General features: G+C 44.3%; 2 protein-coding genes across 2 annotated transcripts in view; one reads left to right on the top strand and one right to left on the bottom strand.

Annotated features, from left to right (window-relative positions):
• The window catches only part of LOC126035380 (NAD-dependent protein deacetylase sirtuin-2-like), a 195,036-nt gene that overhangs the window by 120,325 nt on the left and 57,176 nt on the right, over positions 1-17,535 (bottom strand). The gene's annotated exons all lie outside the window — the stretch shown is intronic.
• LOC126035238 (mitogen-activated protein kinase kinase kinase 1-like) overlaps positions 10,011-17,535 on the top strand; it is a 91,384-nt gene continuing 83,859 nt past the window's right edge. The window contains exon 1 of the mRNA XM_049793505.1: positions 10,011-10,499. Coding sequence (XP_049649462.1) covers positions 10,048-10,499 — 452 coding nt within the window. The 5' untranslated portion in view covers positions 10,011-10,047. The remainder of the gene's footprint in view (positions 10,500-17,535) is intronic.

The following is a 17,535-nucleotide window of genomic DNA, read 5'->3' as shown; positions in this document are numbered from 1 at the left end:
TCAATTCCAGCTCTATTTTATAGCGTAGCATGTCTGACACTATCAATGTCTAGCAGTAAATCTGATAATACTACACCAGTCTGTATTCAGGGACCCCAGAATTTGTGATTCCTGGGGTGGCAATGAGGGTTAATGCCCGATCCGTGAAAACCAGGCATTCCCATCCATTGAGTCCATGACCTGCTGCACAGGGGTCTCCATCAATAAGTTCTTAAACTTTGTTGATGTCAGTGTAACCCCCTATTAAACCTGTGAAAAAGGGATAGCTTGGTGGTGTTGTACTAAGGTATAAGAAATCTTGTCCGGTCACGTCAGCCAGGGTCATCCAGATGTTTTCTTTGGTTTGCGGTGGTATCCATGCCTACGTCCATCCGAGGACTGTGAGGTAGATGAACCATCTGTACATTCTCGTGCTGTCTTGCTCCGCAAATTCAGCCCAGCAATCGGTAGGTGCCAGCTTTATGTGGGCGTCCCCACGGAGGCAACGATGGCCTTGCCGTACACCAGTCCGATGCTCTTCGGAAAATCCCGGTATTTATACATTTGGAGAGGAACGGATTTCAGCACACGTGGCCAGCGGGTGCCAAAAATCCGCCTCATTTGCAACCTATGACGCATGTGCTCGCTGGCCAGGCGCGCTGCATGAGTCATAGTCATCCTCTCTATTGGTTCATGGACTTTGTGATGCGGTTGCAATGCACAGAGAATCTTGACCTGTTATATTGGTCAAGGTGACCTACACTTAGTTTTTGGTTGAGGTGGTATTCATATTGCCGCACCCTCTGGGATGTTCCAGATGATGATGGTCGTACAAATCAAGTGGGAGTCCATTGTGGGCCTGTATCTGTAGAAACACAAGCATAACCTCGCCCCCAGGTTAACAGCTCACATGGTCCACTCCACTGACCAGTAACTAAATCTTTAACGTGTATTTTGATGCCTCTTTGTAAATTCTGTGTTGAAAAAAGAGAAGTGTTGAAAAAAGGAGGTAGAGAAGAATTATCCCCATAATAGAGAAAGCTAAGAACATAAACCACGTTATCTAAACATGCCTGTGGTGGTTCCCCAATCATTCCCCCTTTTTGTTTTTGAAGCTGCTGCTTCAGTGTGCCATGTGCACGCAGCTCTACTATTTGTGGAGAACCATTTTGATACACTACTTTGCTGTTCCAGTTGTTGTTTTCATACCATACTACTGCTGCTTTACCTGTTTTTCCAGAACCATCTGTGAAGACAGTAGGGCCTTTCACAGGTTCCGGCTGGCTTAAGTTTTTCTGACCAAATGGTATTTCTCGAGCAAATTTCAGGAGCGGGTGCGACGGTAGATGATACGAGATCTGTCCTTGAAAACCCGCCATAGCCACTTGCAGCTTGTAATTGTTTGCCAGACACCATTCAAAGTACCAATTTTGAACAGGTAAAACAATAGTAGCTGGATCACGTCATGTTAGTTCTACACATCGTTTTCTGGCTTTTATGATTACATCAACAATAAGTTCAAACAAGCCAGGAGCAGTTTTTCGTGGCCAGAAATGACAAAAACATCCATTCTAAAATATGTAATGGGTCATCCCACTCAGAATTCCACTGCACCAAAGCACCAAATGGCACAGTTTTGTCAATTAGTACAAAGAATTGTACCAATTGAGACAGATCAATTTGAGAAACAAATTTCTGGTGTATACATTGTTCCACCCTGTGAATTACATTTAACACTTCCTTATTCAATATTCTGGGTTCTGTTGGATCATTGGAATTTTTTAATAAGTCTAATAGAGGTTGTAACTGCGAATTGGTCAGTCCAAGATAGGGCCTGATCCAGTTCAAGGATCCCATTAATTTCTGTACATCACTGAGTGTCTTAACTGCAGGGTTAAGTTTTACAGGTTGGGGCACAACCTGCTTATTTGTAATTGTCATTCCCAAATATTTCCAGGGTGCTATTTTTTGCTCTTTTTCAGGGGCAATAACTAACTCATATTGTTGTAGCAAATTCGTGGCCAAATTGTTCATGCCATTCAACTGCTCCTTGTTGTCTAACGCTAACAGAATGTCATCCATATAGTGATAACTATAACTAGTAGGGAATTTTTCCCGTACAGGTGACAGAGCTTGTGCAACAAACGATTGACAAGTGGTTGGTGAATTTTTCATGCTCTGTGGCAGAACTCTCCACTGATATCTTTTTGCTGGTTCTGCATGATTGATAGAAGGCACAGAGAATGCAAAAATTTTTTAATTTTTTTTTTTTTTTTTTTTTTTTTTGTCTTGGTAAGCTAGTGGAATTGTAAAAAAACCCAACCCTTAAGGTCCATGACAATGATCTCCCAATCTTGAGGGATCATGGCAGGTGAAGGCATGCCTGGTTGCAGAGCCCCCATCATGGCCATGACAGCATTGACTTGCCACAGGTCATGCAAAAATCGCCATTTTCCTGATTTCTTTTTTTTTTTTTTCTTTTTTTTTTTTTTTTTTCACAAACACTGGAGCATTCCACAGACTGTGAGATGGTTCAATGTGTCCGGCAGCTAGTTGTTCTGCTACCAATTCTTGCAGGGCCTTTAATTTTTTCAAGTGGTAGGGGCCACTGATCCACCCACACAGGGTTATTTGTTAACCAAGTTAAAACAAGCATGGGTTGTCTAACACCCTGCAGCACAGTGGCCCCCGTTAAAAATCTGTGATAATTCTCACCCCCCACTGCGACAAGCAATCCCTCCCCCATAAATTGAGGGGAGCTGCCATCACATATGGTTTAATAACTGCTTGTTGGCCCTCAGGATTGGCAATCGGAACTGGAGTGGCTGCTATCTTTGCACGTGTGGATCCTCCCAGCCCCACTACTCCCATACCAGCCTCCTCTGTTGGCCAGGTAGACGGCCACAGATAATCGGCAATAATAGTCAAATCAGCTCCGGTGTCCAGGAGCCCTGCAAGCCTTACTGTAGTCGGAGATCTTCCATGAATCGACAGTGTGCACGTCATATGTGGTCAGGATGATGAGACAGTCTGAGACCAGCAGACCTGAGGGGGTCCCGTGGAGCTGAAGCCTCCAGCGCATCGCAGTCGCTGTTCTGCTTTTGAAATAGAACTCGAAAAAGGAACAAGTTGAGCAATGCGAGTACCTTTAGGGATTGGTACTGGTGGGTAGGGGGTCGAAATCATCGCACAAATTTGACCTGTTAAAGCAGCATCAATAACTCCCACATGCACGATTATTCCATTCAACGTGCTACCTGATCTTCCCGGTAGCAATGCACTCAGTCCCCGTCCTATAGGACCCCTTGCATTAAGAGGGACCTTAACGATGTCTTTCGTGGCTAGAGTTACTGTGTCGGCGGTGGATACATCCAACCCTGCTAAGCCAGCTGTCGCAGCTGACAATTGTTCGCAGAGAGGAATTGGCCGGCTGTCGGGAGGGGATTTGTTCTCCTTGCGCGCCCTCTCACACTCGTTTTGTGGTTTTCCTGTAGCGGCTGTCCATTAGCATGAAATTTGGAATGACACTGTTTTGCAAAGTGTCCTGATTTCCCACATTTCTTGCAAGTAATCTCCGGTGAGTGGTGCACCGGTTGTTTACCTGGTGATGTTTTGTGTGGAGAAGTTACCATGATGTGCCCTTCGCTGCCACACCCAGAGCACTTTCCAGAATTTCTCATAGCATTCACTATGGTGGTCACTGTGTGTACCAGCGTCCCAACTTTAGAACATGCAGCTACCATATCAGGGACAGAAGGATCTCCTGGCAGAGCCTGTATGATCTTTTGACAGTTCTCATTAGCATTATCTTTTACCAACTGTTTGCATAGCATTTGTCTTAAGACCTCATCTTCTACCTGTTTTTCCAGGGCAGCAGATATTTTTTCTACAAATTGTAAAAAGGGTTCTGTGGGTCCTTGGCGGATAGTGATGTATTTTTGCTTCGGAGCTGCCATATCCATTGTTCGCTTTATTGCCATAAGGCCTATATTTTGTGCTTGTTCGAGAGCCAGCGGAGGCCATGTAGCCTGTAGCTGAGGGTTACTATACTGCCCTTCACCAAGCAAAGCATCCTCTCCAAGGCCTAATGTCAGGTCACCCTGTGGCAGTCGTGAATTATGCAGCGCCGCCGCGCGTGCCATCTGCCTCCAGGTGGATTGAAATACTTGCAATTGTACGGGCTGAAACAGCACTTGTGCTAGATGCATAATATCATATGGACACAGCAGATCTGTGCTATTTATACGAATAAGTTGCATTACCTCAGGAGAATTGATTCCAAATTTTTGTACTTTATTCTGCAAATCCTGCACTACTCTCCAGCCTATGGGATTGTGCTCATCGTGCTGGTTTGTGCCTGCAGTAGCTTTGAAAACAGGAAATGTAACAGGAGCCTCTGCTGCGTTATCTAGAGGCTTTAGAAATGCAGGTGTTAGAGAGCACGGGCTGAGGCGTTCTACTAGATCCCAGTTGCCGGAGTCGGCAGCATATCTTCTAACTCCCTCCCAAAATTGATCAGGGGATCTCGGGGCCACAGTTACTGTGGACGGAGGGAGAGTCCATGGCAGGGGTTCTTTTGGTATGGTTTTATCTGCAAGCTGCAGGGATCGCATAGCGTCAATTAGAGATTTTTCTGCCTCAGCTTCATTTTTGCTCTCATTTTCCGTGCGGCCCTCACATTCGGTTTGAGTCTCACCATCCTTTCGGCCCTCACTTTCGGTACGGCCCTCGCTTTCGTTACGGCCCTGGCTTTCCGGCTCAGTGTTAATCGCCACATTTTTCTCTTCGGGGGGGGCTGATGGAGTCACCCCTTCTGCCGCCGCACCAGTAGGTGAGGAGGGCCCCTCATCGCCCGGTAAAGTAATTAATGGCGTAGGAGGAGGAGGTGAATAAGGGTATGATCTGATTTTGCTTGTGAGGGGTTTTCTGCCCGCAACTGCTGATATTGCAGCATCGGCCGCAGCTGTTACTTGAGCAGAAACTTTTTCATTGATAACATTTTCTGATTTCTCATCTTTCTTTTGCTGATCTTTCGCATCACATTCTGCTTTCCATTCCTTCAGGGTCTCACGTAATAGACGCCATACGATCGCCAACTTACAGAGCTCTTTCTGTCCTTTAGAGATCTCATCAAACATTTTCCAGCCCACTGTTTGCCATGCATCCACACTGAATGCAGTAACTGTTGTGGCTGTAAAGCCTTGCACCTTACACCGTATTAAAACCCGTTTCAGGCTTTGTTCTGGGGTTTTAACCCCTTTTCTTTTTAACAGGGCTTTCCAGGTAGACAAAATCGTCTCCTTTTCTTTTGTTAATTTCTGCCCCATTCTAACAGTTTAGTCCCCGGTGGCTCACCTTATTAGGTGTCTAGGCTCAGGTCCGGACCAGGCAGATTCCACTGCTCTCAGCTTCACCGGGCTCCGTCTCCGCAGCTTTTCTCGCTGCCGGTATACTCTTTCGCAGCTCTCGTCGCCGCTGGTATACTTCTCTCTAGTGCTGGATTTATCGCCGTTAGATGATCTGTTCGCTCAGGCGCATCGGGGTCACCATTTGTCGCGGTAGAGACGGACACGACAAGTAATAGATCACGCAAAATGGCTACTTTATTGTTCTAACACACCTTTTTATCCCCTTCTTCAGAGTATGTGTTAGTATATGATTGGCTTAGTTAGTAACTAACAATTCATGATTGGTGAGTTTGTCAGGACGGTTCTTCTTATCACTATCTTGTTTTCGTACTGGTCTTCTCGGATCTTTCCAGACTTCTCAAGGATATACTACAAGCTGCTCAAGGTCGCGCTGTTCTCGAACTGTCAGGAATTCCGTAGACTTGTTGCATCCCCCGACACCTGAACAGTGTTTTATTCTTATGTATTTTATATATATATGTATAATGTTGTTTTTACTGTGTTTAATTAATTGTGTTCATAGATCTTTGCAAAGGGCAATACAGCAGGTGTTAATTGATGAAACACAAAAAGGGGGAGTAGGGAATCTCTCTCCACAAGAAAAGTTAGCTAAAGCCAAAATTAGGGGTAAAGTCATGGTTTTAGTTAAGAATCTAGAAACAGGGCAATGGGAAGGTCCATTTCCATTAATAACCTGGGGGCAAGGTTATGTGTGTTTCCACAGATCACGGTCCAGTGTGGGTGCCCAGCCGAGCGGTGAAGCCTGCATTGGATCACCGAGATCAGCCATCTGAGCAGCAAAGTGGAGAATCTCTTGAAAAGGACCAAGACAACAGAGAAGGAGTAACATAAGTAGAAAAGAACTCTATGAGTGGGTACAAGGAAACGCTTATTACAGAAATAGTTTGTACTTCTTGTGCAACCTGTAAACCCTGGGTCTTGTGTATTTGCTAGACTTGTACGAAGGAATGGTGGCGTCGGGTGTCACTTGCCAGACACTGGTGTGATAGCTGTTTGCAAAAGGAAGTTGATGTAGCTAAGGTCTTGCATTCACAGGGCACGAAACATTGGGGAGTAGTCGTTATTTGCATAGTCGTGGAGACTGGGCCAATTTGGTGTTTAAAAAAGGCAGAAGAAGTGTTAGTTTGTGACCTCGAGTGTAGCAGAACAAACCTAGTGCCCGCTATATGGGCCGTTCCCAAACCAGATTGGACCCAAGCGAAAGAAAAATGCCGAAAGCGATTTGCATGGAAACTGAGAAAGGGCAGGAAGTTACTTTAATGATCAGGATTTTGATTGTAGGTATGATGGTACCAGTGACAACGACCCTCCATCACATTGAACCCAGACAAAACATGTGGGTTACCTGGGTGAACATGACAGGCCAACCTGCTTTTTGTCTATCCCTTGCTTCTGCAACAGAGCCTTTTCAAACCTGTTTAATAGGAGTGCCTGGCTTTCAAGCAGAAAAATTTGCCACTTATAGTACAACAAACTGTACTGCTGCAATAAGTGTTAGTCGTTGTTCTGCTTTGCTTTTGCATAACTTGAACTGCACATTACCGTGGGACCCCCAAGAATTAAACTTGTTAGGCTCAATGCGCATTGGTAACACTTCACAGAATTGGACCCAAACCTGCATAATTTTTGGAGGACCTGGCCTCACTGGTTTGAACTATTATTGATCTTATAATTGGTCAGGATGGACAAATATCACCTCAGCTGCCACCTATTACGACTATATGGACATAGGCAGCTTTTGTGGTACAAATGACACCTCGCAGCCGCAGGAACTAGGAGCCCTTGGGGGAGAAGCTAGAGGCGGTCTGCCCATCTGGAACAATGGCACACCCAAGGCCCTGCCTCCTGATGTCTTTTTAATACGTGGCGATAGAGCATGGCAGGGAATTCCAAAGAATGTATTTGGTGGACCATGTTATCTAGGCAAATTAACATTGCTGGCTCCAAATCAAAATCAGTGGAAAAATTTAAACAGAAGTAGTATATCTGGTCATCAGAAGCGAAGCGTCACAGGTCTCGCTCCTGACTGTAATGATCAGGTCACCCTACTTAGCCCCACAGAACAGGTGTTTTTATCATTGTTTGTTCCAGGTGCAGCTGCAGGAAGAGCGCTAAATGAACTAGGAAAACTAGCTTGCTGGGCAGAGAAACAAGCCAATGCTACCACGGAAGTGTTAGAAGCACTTTTAGACAACCAAAAGAGCCTATGTCACGCAATTTTACAAAATAAAGCAGCGATAGATTTTTTATTATTGGCTCAAGGACATGGTTGTGACGATTTTGAAGGTATGTGTTGTATAAATCTGTCTGACCACAGTGAATCCATACATAAGCAGTTGCAATGGTTAAAAACGCATGCCAAACAGATTCGTCAGAACCATGGCTTTCTTGACGGATGGCTGACTAGTATTTTTGGGAGCTTGCCGACTTGGCTGTTAGAGTTGCTTACTGAAGGCTTACGCATTCTAATTATTTTTGTAATTTTAGGTATTTTTCTGTGTGTAGCACTTAGCTGCGCTAAAAAGGCCATGATGAAGATAGTTGACCAAGCCTGGATTGCTCAAAAACAAGAAGGGGGAATTGTGGAAACATGGTTGAGCGAGAAGGGACACGATTTCGTACCACTGAGCAACTCAGGCTTTGAGCAAGAGTTAGGCCCGAAGGAGGTGGCCTTGGACTCTCTGTGACCAGCCAGATGTACGCAGGTGGTGCTGCAAGTAGAATAAGCAGAAATTTAGCTGATAAGAGTCGAGTCTCCACTCCGCGTGAACAAAGCGCTGCTCCAATCGCAATAATGCTTAAGGCGTGTGGACATAGAAGCTTAGCCAATAATAACGTTGTTGTTAGCACGTGCTATCGCTTTTTTCTATATAAACCCTGTAAACCCTGTAATAAAGGAGAACGATCATACTCATATTGAGACTCCATCTTTACTCCAGGACCGTCTCCCACTCCAACACACAACTGACTTTCTCACAGCATCCTTCACTGAAAAACCTTCATAAGGGTAGTTAGAACATGGCATCTTAACAGATCATTTAAGTGATTCACTTAGTGTGACCTTGAGGCCATGTGCATACTGATACTATTCTGCAATTATATGGAGTACCATTTAAAACAGTCTCCTCAAGCTTTTGCTCTTGCAAGTCTACAGGAAAAGAACTCTTCTAATCTGCTTGTCACATCCTTCAGCAAAGACTCTACATTTAGGTTAGCATCTGATCACGTATGTAAGACAAGAAAGAATCTGCTTCTGTTAGGAGGTACTTCTCATCCAACTAGCACTTCAGATCAAAGCAGTGATCCCAGCAAAGTGATCATGCTAAAAATCATTGTCGAGATGCTTAGCTAATGTTACACTTGGGGGATACACATCAAATTCTGAGAAATAAGCTTAAGATATTCAGCTAAAGAAAAGTGCTTTGAACTGTTTGACTCCTACTGTATCCAAAATCACACCAACCTGAAAACAACTTGGTATGCATAGCGACATTCAGTTTTTCTTTCCTTGTCTCAGATTAAATCAGCATTCAAATAGGTAGACTTGTTTAATGGCAGCAAAACAGCACCTCTCTGACAACAATGTACACTCTTCTGTTCTTGCAAAATTTTAAGTCCTTTCTCCACAGCTCGGAGGTTGAAAGCAAAACCACCCAATTTTGATCAAGTGGAAATCTAGACCAAGAGTAAATTTTACTTGGACCTCCTCAAGGTTCTGGTCATGTGTTGTCTCCTGCCTTTCTTCCCTCTCCCAGTCTCTTGGGAAACAGCCACAATGGTAGGTATATGTAATATAATCTAAACTAGATGCACGTACATATGCACACATGGAAACAGGTGTACTCTGACGAGACATTAATGCTTCTGAGTAGTTACAGACATGGAAAAGTATCAGAGGATGGGTGAAGCAGCACCTGCCAAGTGTGGGCAACTTGGAGAAGGACACGTGAAGACCGCAAGCAAGGATGTGCATTTAATTTCGTACTAATCCCGGAAACGAATGAGCAGGTAAGCTTGGGCACAGCAGCGATTTCAAGGCAGCTCGCTGCAGCACAGGAAGGCACTGCAGGCATTTTGCTCCTTCCTCGCCTCTCGCCTGACTCCTGGGGAGGACGTTGCCTGCGGAAGTTTTAGGAGTGCTAGGGAGAGGGAGCACACAGACAGGGTGTTGCGAGCTGGGGCGCGGTGCCACCAGGAGCCGACCCGAGTTTCAGGAAGGGCTTCCCCATGCTGCCCCAGTGCCGGCTCCTCAGAGGGCGGCGGCTAGCGCACGCCACGGCCCCACACCTCGAGGCTGCCGGAGCACCCGCTGCTCTCCTGCACATGGGAAGGGCCACATGGAGACGGGGACATCCTCCCCATCCAGCACCTCCGCCAGCTCCCGGACGCGGCTCGACCCCGCCCGTCCGCAGGCGGCCAAGCCCTGCCCCGCCCCTGACGAGCGAGCGCGACGCAAACACCTGCGCGGGGCCGGGCGGGGCGCCGCCGCGGGCCACTGCACCTACAGGCGGCCGCCCCGCCCCGCCTGCTGCCACCAATCCGCGCTCGCCTCCCACCCCCTCCCTACGCCGTTTCCGTAGCGGGTTGGAGTACTAGCTTTCCCCAAGCCTTAGGAGTCCTATGTGACCCGCTAGAGAAAATGGCGGCGGTGGCGGGGAATCGCACTTTGTCGTCAGTATTATCCTCAGGCGGCAGTGCGGAGGCAGCAGCCGCCGCCGGGGGCCTGAAGGGCGGCACAGGCGCGGGTTGTGTCGCGGGGAGCGGTGGGGGGCTCCTGCGGGAGGTGGGCGGTGGCTGCCGGGAGCAGCGCTCTGACTGGAGGCGGAAGCAGCCGCGCAAAGTGCGGAGTGCGGAGCTGGACCGACTGCCTGAGGGGCCCCTTTTCCTCGCTGCCGCTGCTTTCTCGTCGTCCTCCTCCTCCTCTTCGCCGGAGGCTCCCGAGACGCTGCTGCTCCACTACCTGCCCGGGCCGCGCTCCAGCCCCGCCGGCCCGGCTGCCTCTCCCAGCCGCTGCGCCGAGTTCCTGGAGCCGCTGCCGGCGGTGACCGACCACGCCGCGGAGCAGAGGATGGAGCCGTACCCCCTTGCGAGGTGAGGGGAGGTAGTGGAGGTGGCGGGGCTGTTCCTGCGAGGAGGGCTCGGGCACCCCGTTGCCGCTCCCCTGCGGGCGCCTAGCCGAGAGCGGATGCGGGGGTGGCGCGAGCTGCCCGCGGAGTGCAGGATTGGGGCGCGGCGGGCAGCCCTCGCCCGCCGCCTTCCTCTGGGGCGCGGAGGGACCTGGTGTGTGCTTGAGGGAGGGGTGGCTGCCGGGCTGCTCTGCGGGTCGCCCGCAGCTCTCCGCGGTGCGATGCTGCGCGGGGCCCAGCAGCTGGCGCCGGAGGAGAGGGTCGGGGTGGCGCGTCCCTGCGCCGTGGGCGATTAGCTGCGCGGGAGCCGAGCCGTGTGCGTGGGTGCTTCTATATTTAATTTCTGCTGGAGTCCTAAAGGGCTTTGGAGTTTGAGGTGGCGGGGACCGGGGTCGGATCTCGGTGCGAGTGGAGCCCTTTAACTCTTCCTGCAGCTCTGTCGCCTTGGTGCCAGAGCAGGGCGCGAGGGTGCGGCGTGGTTCAAGCGGTAGCTGTGCTGCTTTGGGTGCTCACTGAGTACCTGACTGTTTTCTGCACTTTCCTAGCAGTTTGCTGCACAAAATTGAGTAATTTTAATTTTTTTCTTTTGACAAAACCGAAACAAAACCAAAACCCAAACCTTCTCTGAAGTCTAATTCTAGCTTGCAGCATCGTGGTATTGTGGAACTGGGTTCTTTGATTCTTGGGGGGGGGGGGGGGGGGGGCAACGGGACGGGACGCACGACTTTCAGACATAAATGTACTATCTCTTTTTCAGAGAGAAAGTAATCTTGTGGTTCAGTCTAGGTGATACTTTTGAGTGGTTCCATTTAGTGCCCTTGTATTTGTAGTCTCTGCCTTCCGTGTGTTTTATTTGATAAGTCCAATTTCTTGAGGTTTTATAGAACTGCCCATGCTATGCCTATTTGATATATGTTGAAGTATTCAGGGTGAAAGTGAACATGTCCATAGTAAAGCAGTTTAAATACTCCAGAGCACATTTTAGCTTTAATATGCGCTTGCCAGGTTTAACTGGTATGTGTGTGGGAAGGCATTGCAGTAGTGATGGTGTAACTTTGATGTGAAGTTGATAACTTCATATGGATTTCTTTTAAGGTTTTATATGATATGGACTGTGTAGTTTAAGGACTTAGCACTAAAATAGGTTTTTTGCTGTTAATACTGCCTTACAGTTTGTCTGGCTAATTATTTAAACCTCATGAGAAATCTAGTTCCAGTTTGAACAGATGGCTTTTGTATTCTTTTTAGTTGTGTCTTTTATGGCAGTTAAACCTCAAGGATATTTTTTAAAGGTTGACTTATCTTGGGACTGCTGTAATAAAAACTGGTTTCTAGATCAATGTCCTGTTTCTATGAATTCTCATCAATTCTGATGGATTTTGGCCTATTTCTAGGGCAACGTAAAAATACTTTATATGCTATGGTCCTAACATAAGAAATGCCTCTGTACTTAAAGAAGGGTTAGTGGGAAATCTTAAGTGTTTCAGGAGGGGGGGGAGATCATGTATGAATTTTAGCAAGTATCTTGGGCTGCTTTTATGACTTCTAGCACCATCTTTGTCTCTTGAGTCAGGAATTTATAATGTACTGTGTCTCATAATAACAGTTGTATCCAGTTTCATGGCTTTCAAGGGAAATAAAGAATCAGTGTTGGAATGCATTTAAAACAACTCTGAGTCTCCTGGTGATAGTAAGTGGGAGTTAGGCTTGATATTAGAGGTTCAGGAGGGTCAATATATGTTGCATTGATGCTGAAATGTTGAGTCCATCCTTGCTAGTCAGTCCCACAGCAGCAATGATGGAGCAGCTGTGGAATTTTTTTTCCTTTCATGTGGACAGTTTTATTTTACTTTTAAGTACCTGCATTTGGACAAGTCAGTGTTTTGAGTGTGTGTATGAGTTAAAACCCTTTTCCCCAAATGCTCTCTCACTTTTGACTAGGAATTTTAACAATCATAGAAAATGCTAAGTGCTTTTCTCTTTAGTATTTTAGTGAGTCTACTTTTCAACTGTTTTCATAATAAACCCATGGCAGCATTAATAGTGATTTTTTTTTTTTCTTCAGAAATATCCTATAAATGCTCATGTAGAGTATCTCAGTAATTCTGTATGTTGTGTTACCAGTAAATAGATGTTAGACAAAGTACTGCTTTGTCAGGCCATATCAAGAATTTAAAACATCTCTCTGCCCTTATTGTAACTTGAACTTGCTCTAGCTGAAGGAGGGAGATTAATTTGTATGTAAGTAGCAGTTAGCATATTACACATTAAATTTGTGCATGCAGCTGTTGCCCAGACATTTAAGAGGCAAACTGAAGGGCATAATCAAAATAATATATTATGTGGAGGCTTTCTCTTCTGTTTTTAAATACAGTAACTGTACCTTCCTGTAAGGATATACTGTTAGTTAAAAGATACCGTGCTTGCTCAAAAATCCTCCTATCAGTCTCTGGTATTACAGTCACTTTCTTTTTAAATAAATTTTCTGTTTATGCTGGAAGACCTGCATGAGCCTCAGAATGAAGCTGAGAAGGAAAACTGACTCTGTGAAGTCCTAAATGTAAATATTACCTTTTTATCTTTAATCTCTTGAGTATTCTGCTTGTCAGGGCAGTAGAACAAATATTTTCACTAAAAGCTGTGAATGTTATAAGCTATCTTTTTATATCACTGTAAGAGGAGGGGGGAGTTGTTTTACTAGGAAATACAGCTTCAAGATAAAGCACTTCAGACCTTTTATCCCATGTCTATGCTGACAGTATATTGATTTGGTTTATAGAAAAAGATCCTAACAGTGAGTTCAGTGATAACTCAAGTTACAAGAAATCATACTACACTTACAACTTCTGATTTGGGGTATGCCATGTAGGCAAAATGTACCTCCTCTGTGACCTTAACAATGTTCTCTTAAAATGTTCAAACCATTTAAGTGATGTTTATTTGTGTCTGAAATTGGTGTAGGTGACTTATTACATCACCGAGTACAGGATTAGTTATACTGCCGTAACCCTGTTTTTATAAAAATGAAAAGCAGGAAATGCTGCAATTAGTCTCCTCTGCATATAGTAACTATATACTGTGTGACTTGGGTGAAAATTAAGTGTTTGAATTTGAAAATGCATATGCTAGCTATGGCAGACTTGTCAGTTCAGCTGTAAGACAACCTTTGTAGATATTTATGCTGTATTTTATGCACTTGCTGTTTGCATCGATGCCTGCTAGAGATACCAAAGACACACTGTGAAACTGAAATTTTTACTATGTATATGAGTGTACTATTAAAAGTTTGTCAGTTTTAGCTCTGCTTATCAATTTGTAGCACCTTTGGTGACTTTCAAAGGGGGGCATGAATGTATTAACAGAGCACTGGACTGGGCAGCGGAGTGGGAACAGAGGGAGAAACAAGTACAGTGAAAGCACAGTGTGGCCAAGGTTTGATATGCTCTTTTTTTACTGAAATGATAATGTTCTCAGTTCATGTTTTCAGAATGTAGCTAAAGTAAAAAATATAGCTTATTTACCTTGGCTAAGAATAGCTAAGGTAAAATATAATTTTATGTGTTTTAACTGAGTCCATAATGCTTGATATTTTTCACTGTCAGCTTAAGTAACCAAATTTTCTGCTTCTAGTTTAAGCTGAATACTACTGTGACCTCTTCTGTGTTCTGTGGCTTGAGAGTGTTTTTGGAAGAGGGTCACCCTCTACCATGTCTGGGTTTTTATCACTATTAGTTATTGCAAGTGGTAGGGTTCTGCTTAAATGGTTTGATCTGGTATGGCAGTTTCTTTGTTCCTATGCAAAGTAAATAGATTGTAACTAATCTGGAGCTTTCTGTCTCATTGGATTTAGTGATACTAAAGGTTCAGTCTTCACTGTCACTCAGTGGAACCTAGGTACTGCTCAGCGTAATACCTGTGTGTAGATGTGTGCAATTGTGCCTTACCCAAAGCTCAAACATGTAGAGTACAAGATACTTTTGAAGATCAGTTTTTCCTTCTGTATGATGGATTTGAACTTCATGAGATCTTTTACTGTGCTAATGTATTTGTTATTGTTTGAAGTTGGAGTAAAAGTAATGGTGCAGCTGTGCAAAAGTTTTATCCCAGTGCAGGAGAGGATAAGGTGGGAGTGTAAACAAGCAGCTGGGGGTGGGATGACTGTGGGAATGCTTCTGTTGGCTTTCACTGGCTTCCAGTATTGGTGAAACTTGGCTTAAGCTAAAATAGAAATTATATGTTGCCATGTAGCTGTTCTTTAAACAAACTTGTAAAGATAGTTTTTAGCAGCAGTGGTGATAAGAGAATGATTCTGGTTTGAGTTCTGGAGTTTTTAATGCTAATCTCTGTGTTCTTGGCTGATTGTCTGTGAAGACCCAAGAGTTGTCTTATTTTACTTTTTATGTGCTTTGCTCTCACTTAAAACTATAGAATTACAGTTCATTCTTTTGCTTGAGGCAGAGGACAGAAAGCCTTTGAGAGCTTCATTACTTGTCTTTAGGTGACTAGGAGAATGTGGTTAAGTGGGAAAGCTGCTTTCTGTTGCTTCCCTCCCCTTTTATCCTTACCTGGTGGCTGTGTTGCCTGTAGGACACTTCTGACTTCCTGTCTTACCACCCTGCAGAACTGGAGAATCCTGCTTGGTGGTGAATAGTCTTGATTATTTTTTCCTATAAGATAAGTTTGGTTCGTGTGTATGTTTTGGTGCTTTTGGGTTGTTGGGGGTTTTTTTTTGCTTGGTTTCTTGGAAGATAGGTTTTGTTGGATCTTAACTGAAAAATGTCCTGAAAAAAGCTAGCAGCTCTATTTACTGATACTTAAGAATCATTTGAAATTGGGAATTGTTTACCTTCTGTGTAGAAACTGATTAAATACTTCTCAAATTGCCTTAATAAAAGCTGATACAGCCATTGCTCCCTCTTAATTTTGCTCAGAAATGTCCAATTTTTTGATAGTGCTCAGCATCTGATGACTAAGGATTTGAAGGTGTTTGTAAAAAGTGGGGTTTTTTCTTTTTATTTAAACTTAAAATTTGTCATTGAATATTCTGGTTTCTCTGCTATGAGATTAAACTGGAATTCAAGTCAGTCTACCCATGTTTCATGCTGTCTTGGTGTATTTCTTTTGTATCCCTGAAGTATAAACTATTCCCATAATTCATAGAAATCTTGCATAATACTGTTTGTTTTCATCTCTCCTGTCCTAATATTCTTATTCATAGTGGAATGGCTACTAATATACCTGTTACACCAGGTGATTTCAATTCTTCCCTAGTACTTCTCATCAACAGATTTCACAGTATTTATTGCTAACACACTGCTCTTGATACTGTACCTACTTGTAACTTACCCAGGGTTACTGTGGAAGGTGGGAGTAGAGTACTGGAGAAATGGGTTCTGTCTGCTAGACCATGCTGACATCTGACTACATCTGACATGTTGTATTCTGAGTTCTCTTCCATCCTCCTCTTGAGCATCATGTCATCTTGCTTTTGAGCAAACTGAAATGAGTCTTTGCTCAGCTGTCAGCAATGATGATCAGGTCCTCCTGTGAGCTGGTAGTTAACCCTCAAAGGTATGCAACTAATACTCCTTGTTTTGACCCATTGATATGCATTTCATTTCACTAGTTATTTCTGTCAAATACTCTTACACTGAGGATTTTTTTTATGACCATCATGCTTGTATCTTCAGAATTTTTCCTTTCAGATGCAGAAAGGGCTTAGTGTTGAAAGAAAAAAGACCTAATTTGTGATAATACCAATTTGAGAGTTTTTGGTTTTTTAAACAAATTGGTGTTGCCTCCTATTCTACTACCAATAAATGCCTGCAGAATTTTATTTTGGTAATCCTTTGTATTCTTTAAAAGGGAAGCTTCAAAGCTTAGTGGATAAGAGGGTCTCCCCATTGCCTTCAGGTAATATTTACCTCTTCTGTATCTGAAGAAGCATACAAAATTCAAATATGTGAAATGTGTGGTAAAACTTGCAGTGACCTCCAGTTTGCAGTTCATGTAGAATTTATTGACCATGTCAGATTAATGCACTCTAGCAGGCAAATGTTTGTCTATTGTTATGGTTAAGACAATATTTTAATTGCTTTGATTTATGACAGTACTCTAACTTCTGGTTGCTGAATATGTACTGACATGCAGAAAACAGACTCCACAATCAGTGAGATTGTAAAGTAGGTATGTTCATTCAGTGCTGGGCGGCACGGGGGGTAGTCCCACCAAAATCGTGCGCGCGTGACTCGGCAGTTTGCCTCAAGTTTATACAGTCAGGTATTACATATTTACAATACGCCTATACATATGCATGACCTATCCCCGCTTCATATTAAAATTAGCTCCGAGAGGTCATTTCCATAGTCCCCTCCCAACTGCGCCTGCGCAGGGCCTCTTTATGGTGGTCGTCTGGTGGTTGCAGAGATGAAGATGGATGACTCGTCTCCGTCACCACTAGTAACCTCTTTCCTTGCGCAGGCTCAGTGATTTCTTGGTATTCACCCAAGCCGCAAGACCAGTCTTAGCTGGCTCTTGGGGCCTGCTCCTGCCTGCTTCGTATCAAGGACTGTCTTTACCTCATTGGCTGGTTCTTGGGACCAACTCTTCTTCTCAAGGACTGTCTCTACCTCAGCTAATTTCAACAATGTAAGCACTAAACATCATCTTTCACCCCCCTTTATTATGTCTACTAAGATTTTTTTTTTACTCCCCTTGTCTCAGTACTTTGAAAATTCATGTGTAGTCAGTGACAGTTTCATCAGTTTATCAATATTTTACACTCTTTAAACTCTTCATGTTTTTAGACTGCAGAGTTGCCAGGTATGATACTAATAGTACTTTCATTTTTTTTCTCTTGTTTCAAGTTTTAACTTTACCACCACATATGTAATCAGTATCTTAAATGTTCCCATAAAATACATCTGAAACTTTTGGCTTTTCACTGAAGTAAATATCTCCACAGATGCCTAGCCTATGACTAAAGACTTGTTTGATTAATG

Source organism: Accipiter gentilis, chromosome W (assembly GCF_929443795.1).
Source record: "Accipiter gentilis chromosome W, bAccGen1.1, whole genome shotgun sequence".
Classification (NCBI taxonomy): domain Eukaryota; kingdom Metazoa; phylum Chordata; class Aves; order Accipitriformes; family Accipitridae; genus Astur; species Astur gentilis.
The sequence above is the reverse complement of the archived record's forward strand: the minus strand, read 5'-3'. Positions and strand labels throughout refer to the sequence as shown.